The 25582-nt window shown below is 49.0% G+C and overlaps 1 protein-coding gene across 2 annotated transcripts in view; it reads left to right on the forward strand.

The window, feature by feature from the left end:
• The window catches only part of mrtfa (myocardin related transcription factor A), a 139206-nt gene extending 114734 nt beyond the window's left edge, over positions 1-24472 (forward strand). For both annotated transcript variants that reach the window (XM_033013384.1, XM_033013385.1), the window contains 11 exons: positions 3770-3845; positions 4832-4993; positions 9506-9678; positions 12673-12798; positions 13539-13789; positions 14340-14499; positions 15100-16107; positions 17622-17726; positions 18845-19000; positions 20526-20583; positions 22136-24472. In XM_033013384.1, coding sequence (XP_032869275.1) covers positions 3770-3845; positions 4832-4993; positions 9506-9678; positions 12673-12798; positions 13539-13789; positions 14340-14499; positions 15100-16107; positions 17622-17726; positions 18845-19000; positions 20526-20583; positions 22136-22647 — 2787 coding nt within the window. In that variant the 3' untranslated portion in view covers positions 22648-24472. The remainder of the gene's footprint in view (positions 1-3769; positions 3846-4831; positions 4994-9505; positions 9679-12672; positions 12799-13538; positions 13790-14339; positions 14500-15099; positions 16108-17621; positions 17727-18844; positions 19001-20525; positions 20584-22135) is intronic.
• The last annotated feature ends 1110 nt before the right edge of the window (positions 24473-25582 follow it).

Consider the following 25582-nt stretch of genomic DNA (forward strand, 5'->3'; position numbering starts at 1 on the left):
TGACTTTAACACAGATTATTAAATCAAGTTTTCCCAGTGTTGTTACCAAGTGTTGTTTCTCCCTTCTGTGGAGCATGCTAATGCGGCTTTTTCACGGGGCGACTTGACGCAAGATGTAACCAGAGTGAAGTGGTCGTGGTCTAGCACGATATCACACGATATAACGGGGGGTAGATCAAGAGTTCCCATGGTACTCGGCATTTCTGTTATTTGTGCGAGTGACTTGTCCGTCTCCCGAGCTTTCCCGTTATATCTTAAATGAACATTGTGAAGTGTTGTTAAATCATCACGTGGCACAAATGTCACTTTTTTTTCACACTATAAATATCCTCCCTTGGTTGAATTGGCTCATTTGGAGACATATTTTACTGTGTATGTGGGAGACACAGATGGACTGAGCACAGTACCTCGGTCTTACTGTGTGTGGGAGAGGGGGAGAAAGAGACGTACACTCACAGAGGCAGAGTCTCTCAGCCTGTGTAAGAGGGAGGGAGGGAGAGAGAGAGAGAGGCACACACAAGGTGGATGTGAAATCTCACCTGCCTGTTTCAGTGACAGACACCCGCCGCCAGTAAATGAAGACTGTAAAACTGTGACCCTGGTTCTGGACTCCCCCAATATCGGGAACATTCTTCCTGCATCTAGCCTGTCCAATCCCGTAGATACTGATTAGACCGGTATCTATTTATTTACTTTATTAATGATTTCAATTAAATATTGGGAACATCAGGCCGCAAACGTTATTTCTTGAGTGTTAGTGCTGGACTTTGACTCGACCTTCCTAGTTAGCCGGCGCCTGAGACTGAGCCAAGCAATGTCCAGACCTGACTGCAACACAAAGTGATGGAGGAACTCAAAGGGTCAGGCTCGTCCAACGCTCTGTGTTTTGCTCGTGATTCCTGCATCTGCAGTTCCTCGTGTCTACAGACCAGAGTTGCCACTTGACTCCGAGATGACCATCACAGAGCATACGGAAGATAGACACGAAATGCTGGAGTAACACAGCGGGACGGGCAGCATCTCTGGAGAGAAGGAATGTGTGACGTTTCGGTTCGAGACCCTTCTTCAGAGTCTCGTCCCGAAACGTCACCCATTCCTTTTATCCAGATGCTGCCCGTCCAGTATTTTATGTCTGTCTCCAGTATTACTGTGTCTATCATCGCGCAAACCAACATCTACAGTTCTTCCCGACACATTAGAGGATACCGTCTCGCCAGTCACTCGGATTACCCGCTTCATTTCCATAACGTTGCCACCTCTCTTTACTTTGCTTACTGAAGCCTGATCCTTGTCACACCCAGTGCTCTATCGCCCAGCCTCTCATCTTTCAATCGGGTTCGGCCAGGAAGGAACTGCAGATGCCGGATTAAAACGAAGATAGACACAACATGTAGCTCAGCGGGACAAGCAGCATATCAGAAGGGTCTCGACCCGAAATGTCACCCATTCCTTCTCCCCAGAGATGCTGCCTGCCGTCGAGTTACTCCAGCATTCTCTTTAAACCGGCATCTGCTGTTCCTTCCGACACATGCACAAGAAATAGGCAACTTTTCGGGCCGAAACGTTGCCTATTTCCTTCGTTCCATAGATGCTGCTGCACCCGCTGAGTTTCTCCAGCATTTGTGTGTGTGGGTGGGAATTGGGGGGGGGGGGGGGGGGATTCGAATCGGAACCCTTCTTCAGACATCCTAATCGGAATTGAGTCTGAAGATGTGTCTCGTCCCGAAACATCACCTATTTTTCTCCAGAGATGCTGCTTGACTCGCTGAGTTACTCCAGCTTTTTGTGTCTGTCTTCGATTTAAACCAGCATGTGCAGTTCACTCCTTACACGGGTCTCTGGAGAACATTGATTGGTAGCGTTCCGGACCCTGCTTCGGAAAGGCATCGATCGCTAGTCGGCGAGGACTCCGAGCTGTATCTCTCAAAGAAGTAGATGTGAAAAATTTCTCACGGACCCTAAAAATGCGGGGCCTTTCAGTAAAGTCCCTTTTAAAGATTCTTGAATCTCATTAACATAACTCATGAATAAGTTGATGTCCATATGCGGATGCAAATCTTTATTTTTTAAATTCAATCCCACAGAAGACAATTTTTACTCAACTTCTGTCCCCTCTGTCCAGCTTCCGGGGTCACCGTTCGCAGGAGTTCGCACGGTAACCGCAAGAGTTATTACGGATATCGCACGGATATCGCACTGGCCACTATGTTCATATAATGTTGCAACGCTCAACCACAAGTGTACAAGTCACTCTTGGAGAAATTCAAACTTGCTTGAATTTTCTCCCGAGTCACCAAGTTACACGATTACCTGCCGTTAGCGCCACGGTGGTCCACGGTGGTCCACGAATGCCGTACTGTTATCGCACGAGGTTCCCACGATGTTAAACTCTGGTTAACTCTTGCGTCAAGTCGCCCCGTGAAAAAGCCCCATAATAGTTATACGCTATATGTGTCGGAAGGAACTGCAGATGCTGGTTTACACCAAAGACAGACACAAAATGCTGGAGTAACTAAGCAGGACAGGCAGCATCTCCTGATGGAAGGAATGGGTGACGTTTCGGGTCAAGACCCTTCTTCAGACTGGATCTCGACCCGAAACGTCACCCATTCCTTCTCTCCGGAGATGCTGCCTGTCCCGCTGAGTTACGCCAGCATTTTGCATCCAGCTTAGTTGTACACTCTAGCTGTGATAGTTTGGAGTTGAACCCAGTCCTTAACAAAGTTTAGAAGCAAATAAACCAACACACCTCTTCTTCCAAGAAAGGGGAGGTTGAAGGGCAACGTCATGGAGATTAGGAATGATGTGTTGCTGAAGTGAAGCTAAAGGGATTAAGGATGACCAGAGCCAAGGACAGTGAATCTGTCAATCAAGTGATCAGTTCAGGAGAAATGACTTCCTTGGAGGGTGCGTGCGGGGTGAAGCTCACCACCAAATAGCAGATGGGTTGCAAGTCAAGTTGGCTGCTTTGCCCTCGACGTATTGCATTTCTTCTGTGTTGATGAAGCTGCATTTATCCAGGCAAGTGGAGAGTATTCCACCACCTCAATGAATTGCCCTTTGTAGATTGTAAATGCAAATGTCCAATTCTTCCAGTGTTCAACTTTCCGTTGCCATTACTACACAGGTAGGAGGTGTGATCTTACGCAGACCAAATAGAACAAAAACCTCCAGTCATTATTTTGCAGTTTATTTGGTTCTTTATGGAAGTAGTTGTACAAACAAAGAGATGAATGTGCCAGCTTCTTCTTCTTCTTCTGCATGCACGTTGCAGCTGGCCGTTCTCCTTAAAGCCCTGTCCCACTTTCACGACCTAATTCACGACCTTTTTCACTCGTGGACATTTTTCATCAGGCTAGAAAAAACGCCCCGACCTACTTGATGCTATGAGTACCTACGACTAGCACCGCGGCCTGCTACGACCACTTACGACCTCGTAACGACCATGCTGCGAGTATGAGTCAAGGGCAAACTCAGCAGAGGTCGTGAATTAGGTCATGAAAGTGGGACAGGCTCTTAAGTCTGATCCCCTGATCTGTTGAAAACTGTATGCTTTCCCTCCTGTGCCTGTTCTGATCTCTCTCTGTCCACTATATACACCCCCTTGTGCCAAAAATAATACTGCAAGATATATCTTGTATATTGTAAGGATTGGAACTATGCAGAGTGGCACTATAGTTCACTGGAGACGTTGTTGCCCCTGCGAAGTGCTTTCACTGTGGCCCTCCTGGTTTCCCAACCTAACCAACTGTTTTTGAAAACTTTGCAGACTGAAGACTACTTAAAGAGAAAGATACGATTACGTCCTGAGAGAGCAGAGTTGGTCAGAATGCACATACTCGAAGGTAAGGTGTGCAAGATCAGACTTGACCACACTTCTGCCTCAGTTCATGTTCATACTACAACTGGTTTCAATTATGCAGGGTGCAGGGCCCTGAAATCTTGAAAAAATTAAATATGTTTACATTTTATTTTGTTGAGATTCGAAAGCTCCCAATTTGACAATTGAAAACATTTGTTTAAACATTGGAACGATAAAGGTGCTTTAGTGTAGTTTGGAGATGCAGCACAGAAACAAGGCCTGCGGCCTGCTGAGTCCACACTGACCATCGATCACCTGTACACTAGTCCTATCCTACACACTAGAAACAATATAGCATCTGACCCACCAGCTGATAGGGCGTATCGATATGGTTGCTGCCTTGCAGCGCCAGGGACCCAAGTTCGATCCTGACTACGGGTGCAGGCTGTACAGAGTTTGTACGTTCTCCCCGTGACCTGCGCTTCCCTTTTCTCCGGGATCTCCGGTTTCCTCCCGCACTCCAAAGACGTACAAGCTTGTAGGTTGTGTAAGAAACAACTGCAGATGCTGGTAAAAATCGAAGGTGGACACAAAATGCTGGAGTAACTCAGCGGGTGAGGCAGCATCTCTGGAGAGAGGGAATGGGCGACATTTTGGTCGAGACCCTAAACGTCGCACATTCGCTCTCTCCAGAGATGCTGCCTCACCCGCTGAGTTACTCCAGCATTTTGTGTCCACCTTCAGGTTTGTAGGTTAATTGGCTTGGTATAATTGTGCGTAGGATAGTATTAGTGTGCGGGTGATCGCTGGTAGGCACGGACTCGGTGGGCCGAATGGCCTGTTTACGCACCGAATCTCTAAACTAAACTAAACTAAAAAGCTAAAAGGTGATGTTTTGTATGTTCAATTGAAAGGGAATAATATCTGGAGATTTGGCATCATCCATGTCCTCGGTCTGTCAGATTAAAAATGGACTTTTAATGTAATTAGTCCACCTCTGCTAACTCTGTGCTGAACGCTGTCGTGCAGAGACTTCGGCAGAGCCGTCCCTACAAGCCACGCAGATGAAGCTGAAGCGGGCAAGGCTGGCCGATGATCTGAATGAGAAGATTGCGCAGCGCCCCGGTCCCATGGAGTTGGTGGAGAAGAACATACTGCCTGTGGACTCCAGTGTCAAAGAGGCCATCATAGGTGAGATTCACTGCACGTGCTGCCATTGTCAGTCTAGAAGAGTCGAGAGTGTTTTATTGTCACATGTTCCAGACGGGACAATGAAATTCTTACTTGCTGCAGCACAACACAATATGTTAATATGTAAACAGTGAATATAACGGGGGAAGAGAAACAAAAAGTTCAATAAATGACAAATATAGTGCAATAATAATATAGTCTTTTGCAGTTCAGAGCTCCAAGCTTATTTGTTGTGTTTAATAGCCTGATGGCTGTAGGGAAGAAGCTGTTCCTGCACCTGGACGTTACAGTTTTCAGGCTCCTGTTCCTTCTTCCTGATGGCATTGGTGAGATAAGTGTGTGGCCAGGATGGTGTGGGTCCTTGATGATGTTGGCTGCCTTTTTGAGGCAGCGACCACAATGGACCCCATCGGCGGTGGGGAGGTCAGAGCCGGCGATGGACTGGGCAGTGGTCACAGCTTTTTGCAGTCTTTTCCGCTCCTGGACGCTCAAGTTGCCGAACCAAGCCACGATGCAACCAGTCAGAATGCTCTCTACCGTGCAAGGGGAGCAGTGCAATGCAGCAATGTCACCTTCCCTCTAACATCTTACATCACCTGCCACCCACTAACCCACAAAGCCCCTGACCAAATCCACCTGGTTTTCCTCTATCCTAACCAGCAGGGGCAGAGAGAGTTGTGGTGGCTGGATCATTGGCTCTCCAAGCTCGAAAACCTCATCATCAGCAGCCGATATCTGAGATGGGATGTGGTGGCGTTGGAGAGGGTCCAGTGGAGGCTTCCAAGAATGATCCCAGGATTGACCGGGTTAACATATAATAAGTGTTTGACGGCACTGGGCCTGTGCTCGCTGGAGTTTAGAAGGACGGGGGCCTCATTGAAACTTACTGGCCTCTGGATCACAGGGTATTAGCTAGAGGGAGAAGAACAGCGGAGGTTGAGGGGAAACTAGGTAGCAGCGCGGATGTGAAGGGTCGCCCGGCAGAGACACTCGTGCCCTAGGGCCAACTCGAAAGGAACGGTGGCGAGCACGGTGGTGCAGCGGTAGAGTTGCTGCCTTACTGCGAATGCAGCGCTGGAGACCCGAGTTCGATCCTGACTACGGAGTGCTGTCTGTACGGAGTGTGCACGTTCTCTCCGTGACCTGCGTGGGTTTTCTCCGAGATCTTCGGCTTCCTCCCACACTCCAAAGACATACACGTTTGTATAAATGTAAAAAATTGTCCCTAGTGGGTGCGGGGATCGCTGGTCGGCGCGGACCCGGTGAGCCGAAGGGCCTGTTTCCGCACTGCATCTCTAAACTAAACTAAAAAACGAAACTGGTCGTAGCGATAAACCTCCTGTGCTTTGTGAACTGATTTAAAAATACAGTTTGCATCCCACCAGTGCGATGTGGTGATCTCACTGTGCAGAATTGTAGATGGAGAGGTTTGGGATGTGGAACTTTGATTGTGTGGAGTAACTGGAGAACTGGAGTAACAACACGGCTGTTAGCTGAGAAGGTGAAGGGGAGAGATGAACGGGAAGGGGTTTGATAAGGGTAGAAAGAAGGAGAAGTGGCTTCTACTGACATTGTAAAAACGGATTGGAGGGGAAATCAGATTTTGTTTACTACAATGAGCTTTGATCCAAAGTACACTGCTAGAAAAGAGAACAGAATTATATTTAAATGGAAACTATTCCCCTTGGAGAACAATTGTGGCTGTAGAATGAAATATAATAGCTCATTCCAAATCCTGGCACAGGCTCAGCAGGTTATTAAATCTTCTCTGCCTCACATGACCCAGAGCCCTTGATGTTGAAACGCTGATTGTAGCGATACAGCGTGGAGACAGGCCCTTCGAGTCCGCACCGACCAGCGATCCCCGCATAATAACACGAGCCTACACACAGTGAGGACAATTTACACTTATGCCTACAAACCTGCAAGTCTTTGGAGTGTGGGCGGAAACCGAAGATCTCGGGGAAAACCCACGCGGTCACAGGGAGAACGTGCAAACTCCATACAGACAGCACCCGTAGTCAGGATCGAACCCGGGTCTCCGGCGCTGTGAGGCAGCAACTGTAAGGTAGCTGCTCTGCCTCTGCGCCAGCGTGCCACCCTATTAGAGGAAAGGGGTTTTTTCCCCCCAGTATTGTCAATTGTCTCTACAGGAATTGATACTTTTGCCATGATTTCTTTTTTTTAAGCAAAGGAATAAAAATCTACTTCTTCCTCGAGTCCGGCCATCTTCTATTTCATGTCTTTCCGGTCGGTCAGTGACGGTTGACGGTCGGTGGCTGCAGAATTGGCTACTTCAGTCAGTCGCTGTGGTACAGTTTCTGTCGTCAGCATTGCCCGGGGATGCGCCACCTGGAGGCTTCTGCTTGCATCCCAGGAATAAAAATGAAGCCACAAGATTCTGCAGACGCTGGAATCTCGAGCAGAACACCAAAGCGCTGGTGGAGCTTTAGATCAGGCAGTATCTGTGGAGGAAATGGACAGACATCGTTTCAGATTCTGAAGGAGGGAGTGGAGGCCAAGTCACTGGATGGATTTAAGAGGGAGTTAGATAGAGCTCTAGGGGCTAGTGGAATCAAGGGATATGGGGAGAGGGCAGGCACAGGTTATTGATTGGGGACGATCAGCCATGATCGCAATGGATGGCGGTGCAGGCTCGAAGGGCCGAATGGCCTCCTCCTGCACCTATTTTCTATGTTTCTAATGGAAATGTTTATACATTGGGATCAAATGATATTTTGCATCCCAAAAACGTGTGGTCGGAAATGTTTGAATTTTTGGTATGCAGTAGATTGATCAGTCGATGGAGTGTATACAGTACGTGACTTCTTGCCAGCTTCCCCTTCTCTCCTACCTATTTGGCCTGTTCCTGTGCTGGACTGTTCCATGTTCTATGCGCCCGCAGGCTAACAGGCTGATGTGAACTACACCTCAATGTAAGTGGCAAAAAAAGATCAAGGGAGAGGTGCTGGACGTGTGTGAGATTATGGTCTAGGGAAATAGGGAGTAGAGGAAGGGGAATGGTGAAATTTCAACATGAACCGGATGGATTGAGCTGTGGCCTCTTGTAAGTTAGTTCCCTACAAATGAGGAAGTCAGAAAGTTCATGTAGTCATTTTTGTTCATATTGTCAGTTTTGTTTCATGTAGCTTCACTTAATTGGAGATAGACACAAATAGCTGGAGTAACTCAGCGGGTCTATATCTCTATATATATATATTTTTTTTAATTAGAAGCAAATGTACAAAAATAGAACCAACGGCATATGAAATAATACAGTTCTTGTACAGCTTCAATTTTAACTTTTAGCTATAGTTAGAAGAAAAGAAAGGAGAGAAGCAAGAAAGAAAAAGTGAAAAGTGCAAAGGTAGAACCCCTAGACGACCAAAGTGGTGTAGCCACAGAGTGCGTAAATGATAGATAGAAGAGAGGAATAGCAAGTGGAAGAAAAATAAAAGGACAAAAAGAAAAAGAAAGAATAAAAGTGGTGATATATATTTGCATATCTCTATATATTTGTCTATAGTGAATTATTCTATATCTCTCTGCATCACTGGTTATATCTCTCGTTTCCCTTTCCCCTGAAGGGTCTCGACGGAGAGAGTCAGGGGAAAGGGAAACGAGAGATATAGACGTTGATGTAGAGAGAGATATAGAACAAAGAACCTGACTGTCAGTCTGAAGAAGGGTCTCGACCCCAAACTTCACCCTATTCCTTTACTCCAGAGATGCTGCCTGTCCCGCTGAGTTACTCCAGCTTTTTGCGTCTATCTTCATGTAATTGGATTCTCCTTGTTCTGGTTCACCCTTCTGAGTAGATTTAGGTTCATGCAAAACATAGATCATAAACTGTGATCAGTCTGAAGAAGGGTTTCGGCCCGAAACGTTGCCTATTTCCTTCGCTCCATAGATGCTGCTGCACCCGCTGAGTTTCACCAGCATTTTTCGATTTTCCAGCATCTGCAGTTCCTTCTTAAACAAATAAACTATGATGTTGTTTGGCAAATCAGTAAAAAAAAACATTATTAAATAGAATTATGTGGAAATGTCACTTCCCGAATAATTCTGAAGGCCACATAGGGCAGTGGTAGATTATGCTGCACATGAACCAGGCTGGTCTTACTGTATGGCCATACACTTTATTTTGTATAACAAGTAATAAAAAGGAACTGCAGATGCTGGTTTACACCAGAGATAGATTCAAAATGCAAAATGGGTAACTCAGCGGGTCAAGCAGCAACTCTGGAAAATATAGATGGGTGACGTTTCAGGTCTGGACCCCTCGTCAGACTTCACTAAAGATCAAAGAAGGGTCTCGTCACCTATCCATGTCCTCCAGAGATGCTGCTGCCTGACCCTCTGAGTTACTCCCGCACTCTGTGTTTAGCCTTTGTTTTCTTGGATCGCACAGATTGGAACAAGGAGCCGGGTGCAGTGAATGCATTGTGAATGAAATTGAGTTAATCTCGCTGCCAAAACCTCTAATGCTTGTCGTTGCAATTCCTCTTGCAGATAACCATGTGCCCTACACTGCACTGGCGGACAACTCGTCGTTTGATGAAGACAGCAGTGACGCCCTTTCACCAGAGCAGCCAGGTAGCCAGGACTCACTGGGGTCCTTGCCATCCCCCACAGAAGCAAGACCCGTTGATCAGCACCACCCTCTCCCCACTTCTCCAACCCAGGTTTGGCCCTTTTACTTATAACCAACCTCTAAATTCAGTTTCATATCGTACAGCGTGGAAACAGTCTCTTCGGCCCAACTTGCCCACACCGACCAACATGTCCCTCTACACTAGTCTCACCTGCTGGCTTTTGGCCCTTATCCCTCTAAACCTGTCCTATCCACGTACCTGTCTATAGACACAAAAAGCTGGAGTAACTCACTGGGTGCTCCGGTTTCCTCCCACACTCCACGTACAGGTCTGTGGGTTTATTAGCATCGGTAAATTGTCCCTAGTGTGTAGGATAGTATTAAGGTATTAAATATAGTATTAAATTGGTATTAAAGTGGTATTAACCACTTGGCGATTTTTTTCGGCGACTTGAAATGTCGCCAAAAGATTTTGAACATTTCAAAATCCAGCGGCGACAAAAAGAATGTTGCGACACGTGAAAAAACACCGCGCGTCGTACGTCATCACGCCCCAAATTTGTCGATAACTTGATACGTCAGTCAATGATGCCGGCAGTCACCGAAAAAAATCGGCAAGTGGGACAGGCCCTTTAGTGTACGGGATGATTGCTGGTCGGCTCAGACTCGGTGGGCAGAAGCAAAGATCCTATAGCGGAGCAAGATAGACCACTCCTGCTAAATGCAATGGGCTGACGTGTAGTACGCAACGGAGCGGAACGTGGGCCTTTTTTTCATCCATTTCAGTAACCGGACCCGACCCGCAGTGTAATCAACGTTGCGAGGGAACAGTTTGTGTTAATAAATTATAATTCTGAAAATGAGGGGAAGATTTTTACCAAATAACTTTTATTTATTTTTACGAGGATGTTTCCATAACCGGCTTCCGTCTCCGCACTAGTATCTTTGCTCCACTACGGGATCTTTGGTGCTGAGACGGAAGCCGGTTACGGAAATGGGGTCAAAAATTACCCATGAATCTGCCCGTGACCGTACTATGTCTTTTTCGTCGAATGATCGATCTTGCTCGCTGTAGGATCTTTTGGCAGAAAGGCCAGTTTCCACGCTGCAACTCTCAACTAAACAAAACACTCTTTGAGTGTAGAGATCAGCATGTGTCCTGGTCTCTCTCCAAAAGGTCATCGAGTGCAGCATCATCGCTGCCTAGTGGATGGAACTTTACCGAGCCAGCTAAAATAATTCTGTTATGCCCTTCTGCAAATGTGGAATCTGATGCACCATTTCACAATGCATTGTCCTGTCTATGGATTAATGGACCGTGCAACAAAGGCATTCCAGAAATGTGCAGACTTGCGTGTTTTGCAGTTTGAGTTAATCGGCCCAGCTTTCTTGTCTCTGTCCCTCGTAAACCACTGAAAGGCTGAGAAGACTCACCAGTCAGCTGTCCTCTCAATCTCCCCGCCAGGTTCACGGCTGTTGTGGGCCTGTCTCACTAAAACTTGCTTATGACTTGATCCTCAAGGTCACAGATAACAACCGAGTAAAGGGCCTGTCCCACTTATGCAATTTTTTTTCGGCGACTTTCCGGCACCCGCCATAGTCGCAGCAGGTCGCCGAAAATGTTCAACAATGTCGAAAATCCAGCGGCGACCAGAAAAATGTACGACTCTTTGAGCGACTACTCACCACCAAACAGGCGTCACCCCGCGACACGTCGACACGTGACTCCTGTTTGGTGGTGAGTAGTCGCCCAGAGAATCGTACCTTTTTCTGGTCGCCGCTGGATTTTCGACATGTCGTGGGGTGACTTTGAACCTGACCAAAGGGAAGGGGAGGAGCTGTCTGTGTGGAGTTCGCATGGTCTCCCTGAGACGGCATGGGTTTCCTCCAGGTACTCCGGTTTCCTCCCACACCCCAACATAGTAGACAATAGACAATAGGTGCAGGAGTAGGCCATTCGGCCCTTCGAGCCAGCACCGACATTCAATGTGATCATGGCTGATCATCCACAATCAGTACCCCGTTCCTGCCTTCTCCCCATATCCCCTGACTCCGCTATCTTTAAGAGCCCTATCTAGCTCTTTCTTGAAGGCATCCAGAGAACCTGCCTCCACCACCCTCTGAGGCAGAGAATTCAACAGACTCAACACTCTCTGTGCGAAAAAGTGTTTCCTCATCCCTGTTCTAAATGGCTTACTCCTTATTCTTAAACTGTGGCCCCTGGTTCTGGACTCCCCCAACATCGGGAACATGTTTCCTGCCTCTAGCGTGTCCAAACCCTTAACAATCTTATATGTTTCAACGAGATACCCTCTCATCCTTCTAAACTCCAGAGTGTACAAGCCCAGCTGCTCCATTCTCTCAGCATATGACAGTCCCGCCATCCCAGGAATTAACCTTGTGCAGGTTTGTTGGTGCACGGGCCTTTGTAAATTACCCCTAATGTGTAGGGAGCCGATGCAAAAGAAGAACCAGTGTGAATAGGCAATTGATGGTCAGCATGGACTCAGTGGGCCGAAGGGCCTGTTTCCATGCTCTATTTTTCAAATCAAAGTTAGTTTATTTTAGAGATACAGCATGGAAACAGGCCCTTCGGCCCACCGAGATCACGCCAGCCATTGATCACCCGTTCACACTAGTTCTATGTTATCCCAGTTTCTCATCCACTCCGTACACAATCAGGGGAATTTACAGAGGCCCAATTGGCCTACAAAGCTGCACGGCTTGGAAATTTGGGAGGAAACTGGAACACCCATTGGAAACCCCGGGAGAACGTGCAAACTCCACACAGACAGTACCCGAGGTCAGGATCGTAGTGGGGTCCCTGGCGCTGTGAGGCAGCAGCTGTGCCACTGTGCAGCCTTTCCCTGAAGCAAGCAAGTGGGATTGATGTAGATGAGTAAAACGTCACGGAGTTTGTGGTGGGCCCAAGGCCCATTTCAGTGCTAGACAACTCTGACCTGGTAAGATCTCCTGGTCCTTCTCTATATTTAGACTGTTTTTCTATCCCCCCCGTCTTCCTCCCAAACTGAAGTGGGACTGATACTTGTTCCCTTTTCTGAATGGTCCCATTGTTCTGTTACAGTATCTTGTATCGTTGCCAACTGGAACAGAATTGAACAGGTTCAAGCCAGTGTCCGACCAGCAGATTGCAAAATTGGTCAACGGTGTGCCATCTCTCATCACCAAACCTGCGCCAACGCTCATTAAAGTAAGTAACTGTTTGGAAATGTTTATACATTTAAAAAAAATTTTTATTATTATAATAAAGAAGAATAAGAAAAATGAATTAGATCATAAAGAATAGAAAAACGTGAGATATATAGTGTGTGAAAAAGTAGAAAAAAAAGAATGAAAGAAGAAAGTTAAAGAAAAGAAAATAGGAAAAAGAGAGTAAGAAATTAAAAATGAGAAGTAAGGAGATCATTATTTATAATCTTGACAATTCCTCGTCCAGTCCTGAAACTTTTACAATTGTGTTGCACCATATGATTCCAAAAAGACGACAAATGGAGATAAATGTATTATGAAAATATATATTAGGCACGTTGGTGCCATACATAGAAACATAGACAATAGGTGCAGGAGTAGGCCATTCGGCCCTTCGAGCCTGCACCGCTATTCAATATGATCATGGCTGATCATCCAACTCAGTATCCTGTACCTGCCTTCTCTCCATACCCCCTGATCCCTTTAGCCACAAGGGCCTCGTCTAACTCCCTCTTAAATATAGCCAACGAACTGGCCTCAACTACCTTCTGTGGCAGAGAATTCCACAGATTCACCACTCTCTGTGTGAAAAATGTTTTCCTCATCTCGATTGTACTTCTAATATATTTTAAAAAAAGGAAATGTTTATACATTGGGATCAATTTTGCAAGTTGATCTAAACAACCACTCTAAACAAGTTACTGAGGATCGCCGGTTTGTCTCCCCCCCCCCCCGCTCCAGCAAAGTCAGCCGAAATCGGCACGAGACAAGAACCTGCGGAACAAGAAGCTGAAGGAGCCAAAGTCACGGGTGAAGAAGCTGAAGTACCACCAGTACATGCCGCCGGACCAGAAGCTGGAGAAGGCCACCCTGCCACTGGACACTGCCTACTCCAAACTCCTGCAGCAACAACAGCTCTTCCTCCAGCTGCAGATACTGTGCCAGCAGCAGCAGCATTACAACTATCAGACCATCCTCCCCGCACCACCAAAGTAAGTACCCGGCCCTTGCAAAGGCTTCTTTTTTGCCCACTTCCTGCTGTTTCTCATCCCTTCCAACACCTGACACGGGGTGGGTGTTGCTGCCCTCTGGAATATTTCTGGGGTAACTGGCAGCATCTCTGGAGAGAAGGAACGGGTGACTTTACGGGTCTTCAGACGACGTTTACTTCATTGTCAACGAAAAGACCATGCGTGATTACAATCAATCCACTTCCAGTGTGTAGATACATGATAAGGGAATCACGTTTCAATAGACCATAGGTGCAGGAGTAGGCCATTTGGCCCTTCGAGCCAGCACCGCCATTCAATGTGATCATGGCCGATCATCCCCAATCAGTACCCCGTTCCTGCCTTCTCCCCATATCCCCTGACTCCGCTATCTTTAAGAGCCCTATCTAGCTCTCTCTTGAAAGCATCCTGAGAACCGGCCTCCACCGCCCTCTGAGGCAGAGAATTCCACAGACTCGCCACTCTCTGTTTCGTGCAAGTCTTGTGGTCGGCTGCCTTGCCATTAATGGGTGGTTTCTCATTCACCTTACAGACAGAACAGTGATCACCACACAAGCAGTGGTCTTACAGCCATGAGGCCTCTGACCAACAGCATCTCCTCGTCGGGATCAGGGGGTATGCTGAGACAGAACAGCTGCATGGCTGTCATCAAACCTCCAGCGTCTCTGCCCCCAAACCTCGATGACCTGAAGGTGAGTTCCATTCTATCTATTCAAAAGGAACTGCAGGTGCTGGTTTATACCAGAGATGGGCACACAACGCTGGAGTATCTCAGCAGGTCAGGCAGCATCCCTGGAGAAAATGGATACATGACGTTTCGCTTTTGGTTCCATCACCAAAACATCACCTGTCTATTTTCCCCAAGGATTCCGCCTGGCCCGCTGAGTTACTCCCCGGCATCTTGTGTCTACCCCGAGTCCTTGTCAGGCCATACTGTCTGCCCCTCTCCCTCGCCCTGCTGAGTCTCCATTCGACTGCTCCCTCCCCTTACCTCCTCTCACCCCCACCTCTAATACTCCACCCGAGTCCCTGGTGGGTCCCACCATCCCGACCACTCACCCCCCCACCCCCACCCAGAGTCTCCACTCAACCGCACCCTCCCCTTAACTACTCTCACCCCAATCCTCCACCGAGTCACCGGAGGCTCACTCCACCCCTTCCCCTCCCCCACCCCTCCCCTCCCCTCACCCCACCCCCCCCCTCACCCCCCCCCCCACCCCCCACCCCTCCCCTCCCCCCACCCCTCCCCTCACCCCCCCAGACTGTGATGCCTCCCCTCTTTCTCCCGGCAGGTAGCTGAGCTGAAGCAGGAGCTGAAGCTGCGTGCCTTGCCCGTGTCGGGGACCAAGACGGACCTCATTGAGCGGCTGAGGAACTACCAGGAGCAGATGAAGGCGGCAGCGGCCCAGGTCCCCACCGCGGGGCCCCTGGTCAGCAAGGCCGGCCCTCTCGCCCCCAGACCCGCCGAGGTGCTGGTGACCTTCGGGCCTCCCCGCTGTGGCAGCGCCCCGTCCATTGTGGCCAGCGTGGCCCCCGCAGACGTGCCTGCCGCGGTGCCTGGCGTCCCCGGCACGGTCAAACCGGGCGCCGCCACGCCCACCCCTCCGGTGTCGCCCGCTCCCTCGGACCGCTCGGTACAGAGCATGGAGGAGAACGAGGTGCCGGCTCAGCTGCCCCTGCCCCTGCCCCTGCCCATGCCCTCGCCCATGCAGGTGGTCTGCAAGGAGGAGCCCGCCAACGGCCCGCCGAGCTGCGGCAACCTCCGGCGCGGGGGCGCGGAGCCGGGCAAGGACACGCAGGCCGCCATCAAGGACCTGATGCTGCAGGAGAAGGACAAGCAGATCGAGGAGCTGACCAGGATGCTGAGGCAGAAACAGCAGCTGGTCGAGGCTCTGCGACACCAGCTCGACCAGGAGAAACACACCCTGCCGCCGCCGCCGCAGCAACCGTCGCCCCCTCCGGCCACCGACCCGCCCGGCCCACCCACCGTCAAGCAAGAACACCCGCCCTCTAGTTGCCTCCTCTCGGGCAAGCCCGGCCCGCACCCCTACCAGGCCAACCTGCCGCCGCCGGTGACGACGGTGATGGTGAAGCAGGAGGGCTGTGTGGGAGCGGCGCCCACCCTCCTGCTGACCGCCTCCCAGCCGAGCCGGCTGACCACGGGCACGCTGAGGACGGTCTCGCAGACCCCCGCCCCGGGACTGCTGACCAACGGCACGGGCACCCACCTCCTCCTCACCGTGGCCCCGCAGTGTGTCTCACCCCCAGCCAGCACCGTCAACGAACAGCCGGCCACGCAGGTAATCAATAAACCAGCAGCACTATTATTCACATCATGCGTCTGACGAAGGGTCTCGACCCGAAAAACATCACCCATTCCTTCTCTCCAGAGAAGCTGTTGGAGCAAGGTGCACTTGTTATTGAATGAATACGTTTATTGGCCAAGTATATTCGCTGCTGGGCGGCGCAGTATGGGAGGAGTGTGAAGGTCCGAGGGAAGGGGTAGGAGAGACTTTGTGGAATTAATTTTGGGGTGGGTAGACCAGGAACGGTGATAGTGTTGGCTATAAAGAGGAGGAGACTGACAAGGGACTTTAAGTAAGTAACTATGTTTATTGGCCAAGTATTCACATACAAGGAATTTGCTTTGGTGCTCCGCCCGCAAGTGACAACATGACATACAGTGACAGTTGGAAATGACACATAAAACATTAAACATTAATAATAAAACATTATCGATTAAACATTAATAATAAAACATTATCGATTGGGCACCATGCCACCGTATACAAACTATATATGACACCAATGTTTGTGGAGTACAACTAATATTCCCATGTAAAGTAAAGAACGCGGGCATTTTCTTAAACGGGGGATATGCATGATCGTTAATGGGCTAAGTGTTCGGCTGGCAACCGGAAGGTAGCTGGTTCGAATCCCGCTTGGAGTGCATTACTGTCGTTGTGTCCTTGGGCAAGACACTTCACCCACCTTTGCCTGTGTGTGTCCTTGGGCAAGACACTTCACCCACCTTTGCCTCTGTGTGTGGATGTAATTATGTGAAGCACTTTGGGGTCAATGCAAGTTGACTAAAAATGTGCTATATAAATAAAGAAATTTATAAATAAAGAAATTTAATTTCAAATCCAAATAACCAATTTGAACGCAGGAAAGTGAAGGGTTTTGTTATGGGAGGTAATTCTGAAACTTGGAAATGTTTACAGCTGAAGCTACAGGTTGATAATGTTAGATTCAGACAGAGAGGCTGTATCTATAAACTAAACGCTAAACCAGGAGGTGTTGAAGTGATGTTTTTGACCCAGCGTTGCTCTCAGCCGCTGGTGTGAAGGCCACGTTTTTCAAATGGAGGGGGAATGACTCCTTCGACCGTGCGACCTTCCAAGTTTGGAATTCCGAGCTTGCTGAAACTGTTGGTGCGGCGCAGTTGCTGCCTGGCAGTGCCGGAGACCCGGGTTCCATCCCGACTACGGGTGCTGTCTGTACGGAGTTTGTACGTTCTCCCCGTGACCTGCGTGGGTTTTCTCCGAGATCTTCGGGTTTCTTCCCTCACTCCAAAGACGTACAGCTTTGTATGTTAATTGGCTTGGTGTAAGTGTTGAATGGACCCTAGTGTGCATGGGATAGTGTCAATTTGGGGATCGCTGGTTGGTGCGGGCTGGAGGGCCTGTTTACACGCTGTTCTCTAAACAAAACTATTAACGACCTGTTTTGGGTGTTAGACGCAGCCCTGCTGCTACTCTGACTCCCCCGACAATTACCTGGTTCTCTCTCTCTCTCTCCCTCTCTCTCTCAGGCAGTGACGCCTTGCCCATCGCCAGAGCAGACACAGCAACCAGCCCCCACCTCCCCGTCAAAGCCACAGCCCCACACAGGAATGATGACCCAGACAGGAAAGAAGGTACGTGTTTTGTGTTTGTGTTGTTGACCTAATCCTCCGCCTTTCTGTCGCGACGATCCGGGCAAAGTGGGGCCCCTCGACTGTCATGAGTATCCATTATACCCCTATTCCACGGTACGAGTCCGTTCCAAGAACTCTCTCCCGAGTTTGCCCTGATTCGAACTCGGAGATTTACGGTAATGGCCACTCGTCGGTATTCGGGGTTGTCGTGGACATTTTTCATCATGTTGAACAAATCTTCACGAGTCTTCCCATGCTTACCTGCCGTTAGCGAGTCTTCCCCGAGTACCTGCCGTTAGCGTAACAAGCCGCTAAGAGACGTCCCCGAGCTCCGACGTACTCGCTACGTTCATTCTCCGTGCTTACTCGTGAGAGCTCTTGGAATGAACTCGTACCATGGGACAGGGCTTTAGGTTTGCCATGGGTCTGTGTTAGAGTGGGAGGAGTGAGGGAGGAAACCGGAGCACCCGGAGAAAACCCACGCAGGTGGCGGGGAGAACGTACAAACTCCATACAATAGACAATAGGTGCAGGAGCAGGCCATTCGGCCCTTCGAGCCAGCATCGCCATTCACCGTGATCATGGATGATCATCCCCAATCAGTACCCAGTTCCTGCCTTCTACCAATGTCCCCTGACTCCGCTATTTTTAAGAGCCCTATCTAGCTCTCTCTTGAAAACATCCAGAGAACCTGCCTCCACCGCCCTCTGAGGCAGAGAATTCCACAGACTCACCACTCTCTGTGAGAAAAAGTGTTTCCTCGTCTTCGTTCTAACTGGCTTACTCCTTATTCTTAAACTGTGGCCCCCGGTTCTGGACTCCCCCAACATCGGGAACATGTTTCCTGCCTCTAGCGTGTCCAAGCCCTTAACAATCTTATATGTTTCAATGAGAGTCCCTCTCATCCTTCTAAACTCCAGAGTGTACAAGCCCAGCCGCTCCATTCTCTCAGCATATGACAGTCCCACCATCCCGGGAATTAACCTTGTACGGACAGTGAAGGTGAAGTGGCATTAGCTAGAAGCCTCTGCGTGAGACAACTCACTGCTCTGGGGCTGTGTTGCGGTCTCTGCTGGTGGTGTCTGACCCACCCACCCCTCGCTGTGTTTTAAACGTAGGAGCAGAAGGTGGGCCTGCAGCTGATCACTGGGACATCCGGCGCTGTGCTGTCATATGCCTTCACACCTCAAACCCTGCCGTCGTTCTTTGTAAACAATGTGACGGAGAGCTCGCTACAGACTCGGGTGAATAACGGATCCACCTCCCCACACAAGGTGAGTTGGTGAATCTCTTCACACACGTCCAAGATTGCAAAAACCTTCCACTGGTTTTGGGGATACAATAGACAATAGGTGCAGGAGTAGGCCATTCGGCCCTTCGAGCCAGCACCGCCATTCAATGTGATCATGGCTGATCATCCCCAATCAGTACCCCGTTCCTGCCTTCTCCCCATATCCCCTGACACCGCTATTTTTTAAGAGCCCTATCTAGCTCTCTCTAGAAAGCATCCAGAGAACCGGCCTCCACCGCCCTCTGAGGCAGAGAATTCCACAGACTGACCACCCTCTGTGAGAAAAAGTGTTTCCTCGTCTCCGTTCTAAATGGCTTACTCCTTAGTCTTAAACTGTGGCCCCTGGTTCTGGACTCCCCCAACATCGGGAACATGTTTCCTGCCTCTAGCGTGTCCAAGCCCTTAACAATTTTGTCCCACAAAATCCCATAATAGATGCAGGATAACTAGTAAAGAATACAATTATGAAGGTTTTAACTTTACACATGGGTGGCGTGAACTGGAATGAGCTGCCCAGCAGATTTAAATTGGCCCAGCAGATTTAACAGTAGCATGCCAAAGGGAATTGGACCGGGCCGTGAAGGGGAGGAGTAGCAGGGAGTCCACCATATTGGTAACCAGCTGAACATTCAAGGAGCGTTGAGTTCCACTCAACAGTGACTGAGTTCATTCAATACGTTCCTTGGTGTCGGGCAGTGTGGAGATTAGTACCTGGGGCTTAGAGTCTCACCAAGTACATTGACCTATTCACGATAAAGTTCACAACCTTGACCTTGAAGACAGACACAAAATGCCAGAGTAACTCAGCGGGTTAGGCAGCATCTGTGGAGAAAAGGAACAGGCGACGTTTCGGGTCGAGACACTTCAACAGTCCGAAGAAGATTCAAGAGAGTTTATTGTCATGTGTCCCTGATAGGACAATGAAATTCTTGCTTTGCTTCAGCACAGAACATAGTAGGCATGACTACAGCACAGATCAGTGTGTCCATATACCATTGTATAAATATATACACACATGAATAAATATACTGATAAAGTGCAAATAACAGATAATGGGTTATTAATAATCAAAAGTTTTGTCCGAGCCAAGTTTAATAGCCTGATGGCTGTGGGGAAGTAGCTATTCCTGAACTTGGTCGTTGCAGTCTTCGGGCACCTGTACCTTCTACCTGAGATGAGTGTGTGGCCAGGATGGTGTGGGTCCTTGATGATGCTGCCAGCCTTTTTGAGGCAGCGACTGCGATAGATCCCCTCGATGGAAGAGAGGTCAGTCCATTGTTAATAGGTGTTTGGTGATAGGGGCAAACTTGAACCACCGGTCATGTTTACATGCTCTATCACTCTCAGGAGATGGCTAGGTTGAATTGATCGGATGACAGCTGGGGGATGGGGGCTGCTGCAAAACTGGTGGCATCTTGAACGCCTTTGCTCATCGTTGCACGAACAAGCTCTTTGTTTCAGTTGTGTATACACCAAGTAGCCAAAGTTCATTGCTTTGCCATTCGCAGGAAATCTCCAGGAGCCAAGAGATGGACGATTTGTTCGATATCCTCATTGAAAGTGGAGGTAAGATAACAATGGTGGAATATCGGACGGACGAGAGACCGCAGGCGTGAGACGTTTTTGCAAAAAAACAAACTGCTGGAGGAACTCAGCGGGTCGGGGGGGGGGGGGGAAATGGGCAGATGACGTTTTGGGACGGGGACCCTTCTTCACAAAGGAGTAGAGTGGAGAAAGCTGCTGGAAGGAGGTGAGGGGAGGGGGTGGGACGAGAGCTGACAAGTGAGAGGCAGATCATGGTGAAGGGTTTGCTTAGGACAGGGGTGGGGAACCTGTTCATGTTGGAATGCCGCATCAAGTTAGCTGTAATCTAACAAGGCCGCACCCAAGAAACTTCAACTCGATATACTTCAAAATGTACATTATTTTGTTAAAAATAGCCCTCATGACTTACTAATGTTTTATTTGTGGCCGTCAGTCGGGGAGGATTATTTTGGTGAATCTTTTTTACTCTTTGGTATTTTAAATACGTTCATATTAAGATTAAAATTAAAATAATAAAAGACGAACAAAAACATATTAATAAAAATAAGAGGATTTGTTCTACAAAATTTGGATTCATTCAAAAGGCCGCACTTAAGGGCCTATAAGGCCGCATGCAGCCTTAAGGCCGCAGGTTCCCCACCCCTGGTTTAGGAGATGAATAAACGGAGGGTGGATGGACACAGTAACCAATCTGAAGGTGAGAGATGGGTGCAAATGGTAGAATTTGATACGATAAGAATCTGGGCAGTGGAATGTATAAGCAGGCTGAGGGATGCTGGATGGGTGTTGGGGAATGGGGGGCATGGAGTAATGCCCCTGTCCCACTTAGGAAACCTGAACGGAAACCTCTGGAGACTTTGCGCCCCACCCAAAGTTTCCGTGCGGTTCCCGGAGATTACAGGTGGTTGCCGGAGGTTGCAGGTAGTGGAAGCAGGTAGGGAGACTGACAAAAACCTCCGGGAACCGCACGGAAACCTTGGGTGGGGCGCAAAGTCTCCAGAGGTTTCCGTTCAGGTTTCCTAAGTTGGACAGGGGCATAAGTGGGACGGAGGCATTAGGAGGATGCTCACAAGCACCTCCTGGTGGCGAGGGGCCAAACAGCAGGCGGGTCGGTGAGGAAGTAAGTTGAGGGTCAACATCTGTGGTTGGTGGTCATTTAGTCTGCAGTGCTTTGGGCGTGGAAAAGTGGAAGGAATTAATGAGCCATCCAGTAACACAGTGGCAGTGTAATCCAGTGTAAATGGATCTCACCCTCTGCCCCATCCCAATCTAGTTAAAAAGCCCATTGGAGGATAGAAAGTCTCCCGACTGAATCCCAGTGTAATGAACAAAAACTAGAATAAAATGTTCAAGAAGGAACTGCAGATGCTGGAAAATCGAAGGTAGACAAAATTGCTGGAGAAACTCAGTCTGAAGAAGGGTTTCGGCCCGAAACGTTGCCTATTTCCTTCGCTCCATAGATGCTGCCGCACCCGCTGAATTTCTCCAGCATTTTTATCTACCCAAGACTAGAATAACGCAGAAGAGAAATGATCACAAAGTTGTTGCTTATTTTCTTTGCCTTCATTCACAGAGATTTCAGTCAATGCCAAGGACATTACCGCCACTTTAGACCTGCCGTCTCCTCCGAGTGTGTCTCCCACGCTAACCATGTCCCCGCCGCTCTCTGTTCTCAAAGTGGAGCCACCGTCTCCTCAGTTGCTGCTGGAGCCCATCACCGACAGTCAGTCGGAGAGCCGGCTGGAGGACTTTCTCGTCAGCACGACCGGGGTGCCGTTGTTATCCGTGGACCATGACGGCACTCAGCCTCTCTCGCTGATCGACGATCTACACAACCAAATGCTGAGCAGCTCCAGTATACTGGAGCACTCGCACTCTCCCATGGACACCTCGGACTTGCACTTCACCACCGACACCACCAGCCTGACCCTGGACCTTGCCGACACTAACTTGGACAACATGGAGTGGCTGGACCTCACTATGGGCGGCTCCTCGGTGGGTCTCGCTCCCTTGAGCTCCGTGACCCCCAGCGTCTTCTCCACTGACTTCCTAGACGGTCACGACTTGCATTTACACTGGGATTAACGTCAACAGCCAAAACGTTGTGGGCAACCCTTCGCAAAGCCCCCTCGGTCAGCGTGGGACTTTGGCGGGGGGGGGAGGGGGGGGCTGGTCTGAATCGGGGAGAGAGTGTCCTCCAGCGTGGCTCTCCGTCGTCACTATAACTGAGCGGAAGCGAGCCAAGAACGCACGTCCTTTCCGCCAAGGATCAGAGGGCCTTCCCTGTGCAAGAGTCGCGGGCAAATACAGGCTGGAGCTCGTGGCTGTATCTCTTGAGCCCAAGCAGTGCTGCTGATGGAACCGAGTCCAAAATCAGAGGATGGACTTTATTAAATTTGACCCAAACAAAATGGAGACGTTGATCTGTGGTCTTCACCAGGCTTCTGGGTTGGTCTTGTGGTGAGAGGGTTTACAGCCTCAGCACGTTCTGTCTCTCAGATTTTCCGTTGCCAAGCCTGTCCCTTTGCACTGATTTGGGGCAAGTACAAGTTTTCAAGACAGGAACCCAAAGGTACAGTAACTGAGTAGGGGAATGGAAAGCCAGCACTCATCCCCGCCACCAGCCCGGCCCCCGTTCAGTCCAAGTCTGAATGTCATCGCGGTCTGCCTCCAGAGCCTAGTCCTGCTCTAAGATCACGAAATGAGACTTGTGTTCGCGACCGGCTCGGATTGTAACCGCAATGTTTTGGCTTTGTTGTGAAATCATTTCTTGCCCCAGCTATCTGGAAGTGTCTGCTTCAGTCTGCGGAGAGGAGCTGAACTTTAGCCCTGGACAGCCTTCACCAAGCCCTCCTTACGTGCCATTTGTTCTCAGCCCAGACGTGGAGTTGGATTATTGGAGCCGGCTGGCGGGTGTTGTCCCAAGGATAGCGGCAATTTAGCCCAAAGGTCAGACACCACCAACGTCCACTCTGCCCACTACATATCCAGGATCGAAAACCAAGAAATCCCAGCTTAAAGAGGAAAGTGTCAGGACAATCCCAGTGCAATCTTTGTGGTGTTGACACCAGATGAACTAAGCTGGGGCTGTCGAATATTGACCTTCGACCGCCAACCGAGTCAGGTGCAACACCTCTGCGGTCCCCCTGGTTTGTGGGCGCGGGGCTGTCCGTCCGGTTTCTCCTTCCCTCGGCGGCCCAAGCTGTGCGGCCTGTGCGAGGGGTTCCTCAGCCTCCCACAAGCCCCACCCTTCACATACTGCGAAGGGAGTCTGAGAAGCCGAGGGTTCGATGCCGGAAAGGGGCCATGAATTAACGCAGTATTTCTTAAAAGAAAACACACAAAAAAAGGCGTTTTTAAATCCACGGCAGGAAGAAGAGATTGTCCTTCCTGCCAGCTACATTAAGAATTGTTTTTTTTTAACTGTAAAGTTACAATCATTAAGAATGTAAAATTGCATACTGTAATATGTGCACTATAAGTCATATCTGTGTATAGGTTGCATAGCTACCTACAGCTATGTTATATAAATCACGACAATATAACACTGGTGTACAGGGCCCACTTTTGAATACAAGCCTTGAAAATGACTACTTTGCCCAGCCTAGTGGATTAGCAGTTTGACGTATGCCTCAGTGGCTTGTGGTACAGAGCTTGTGTGACTCACCAGTGTTGTCTGCATCTCATGCCTTGAGAAGTAGCACGACCAAGCTAATGCATTTCCATTTCATTGATGGCTGAGAGTGGGACAGCATTAACTTTGGGGCAAGGAAGGATTGTGTGCTTGGTTTCTGGGAGATTAACACTAAGCTGAAGGCATCTTATGAGGAACAAGTTTGGACACAATGACAGAAGGGTGGAAGTTGCCTTGAATTCTTTGTTTCTTTCACATTAAATTATAGTTACCGGGCATTGTATTGAGTCCTGAGCAATGCTGTCGTTTTTTTTATTTTAGAAGATAGACACAAAATGCTGGAGTAACTCAGGGCAGCATCTCTGGAGAGAAGGACTGGGGTCGAGACCCCTTCTTCAGACTGAGAGTCGGGAGAGGGAGATAGGGATAAGGAAGTGTGAGGTGTGAAAACAAGACATCAAAGGGGATGCAGATCAAGGAAAATGTAGACTAGATCATTGTTAGCTACGAGAAGGTGACAAGGAAGATCAAATTTAAGCATGGGGACAGTCAGACTGATCAGAGAACTAGGAAGGGGGAGGGATGGAGAGAGAGGGAAAGCAAGGGTTACTTGAAGTTTGAAGTCAATATTCATACCACTGCCCAAGCAAAATAACATTTGACATGTGTTTTGCTAAAATCATGTTTGACATATTCTGCAAGCCTTGTAGTTGAAGACAGAGCATACATCATGCATAATTGCTATTACTAGTGGCCAAGATAACCGTTCTAGTAGCCAAAAGTGATGTTACAAGGGGGCCGGGTTCCATTTGCTTTGGTGACCAGTTCTTTGCTCATGTCTTTTGTTCCTGTTGACCACATATTTGCGTTTCAGTCTAGGGGAAGCCCACTGCAGGAGCTGACGGCTTCAATGTTGTCGAGTTATTCTTTAAGGAGGTTGAGAGAGATAACAGCAGTGTCACTGTTCCCTGGTCCATTACGGAATACAGAGTGAATCAATTGGCCGTGGAAGGGGAGAATTTAATTTTCAAAGGTGGTGAGGAAATGATTGAAGGTTGTTGATCTGATCCAAGGCACAGTAGACCACTGCCTCTCACACCACGGAAGGTGTGTTTTATCGAAAGATTGGAATCCCACTCCCAGCTAAGAGGCGGGTGGCATGGTGGCTCAGCGGTAGAGTTGCCACCTTGTAGTGTTTCAGGTGCCAGAAACCCGGGTTCGATCCTGGCTATGGCCGCTGTCTGTACAGAGTTTGCACGTTCTCCCCGTGACCTGCGTGAGTTTTCTCCTGAACTTCGGTTTCCTCCCACACTCCAAAGACGTACAGGTTTGTAGGTTATTTGGCTTTGGTATAAATGTTTTTTTTTAATTGTCCCTCGTATAGGA

This window comes from Amblyraja radiata, chromosome 38, assembly GCF_010909765.2.
Source record: "Amblyraja radiata isolate CabotCenter1 chromosome 38, sAmbRad1.1.pri, whole genome shotgun sequence".
NCBI lineage: Eukaryota > Metazoa > Chordata > Chondrichthyes > Rajiformes > Rajidae > Amblyraja > Amblyraja radiata.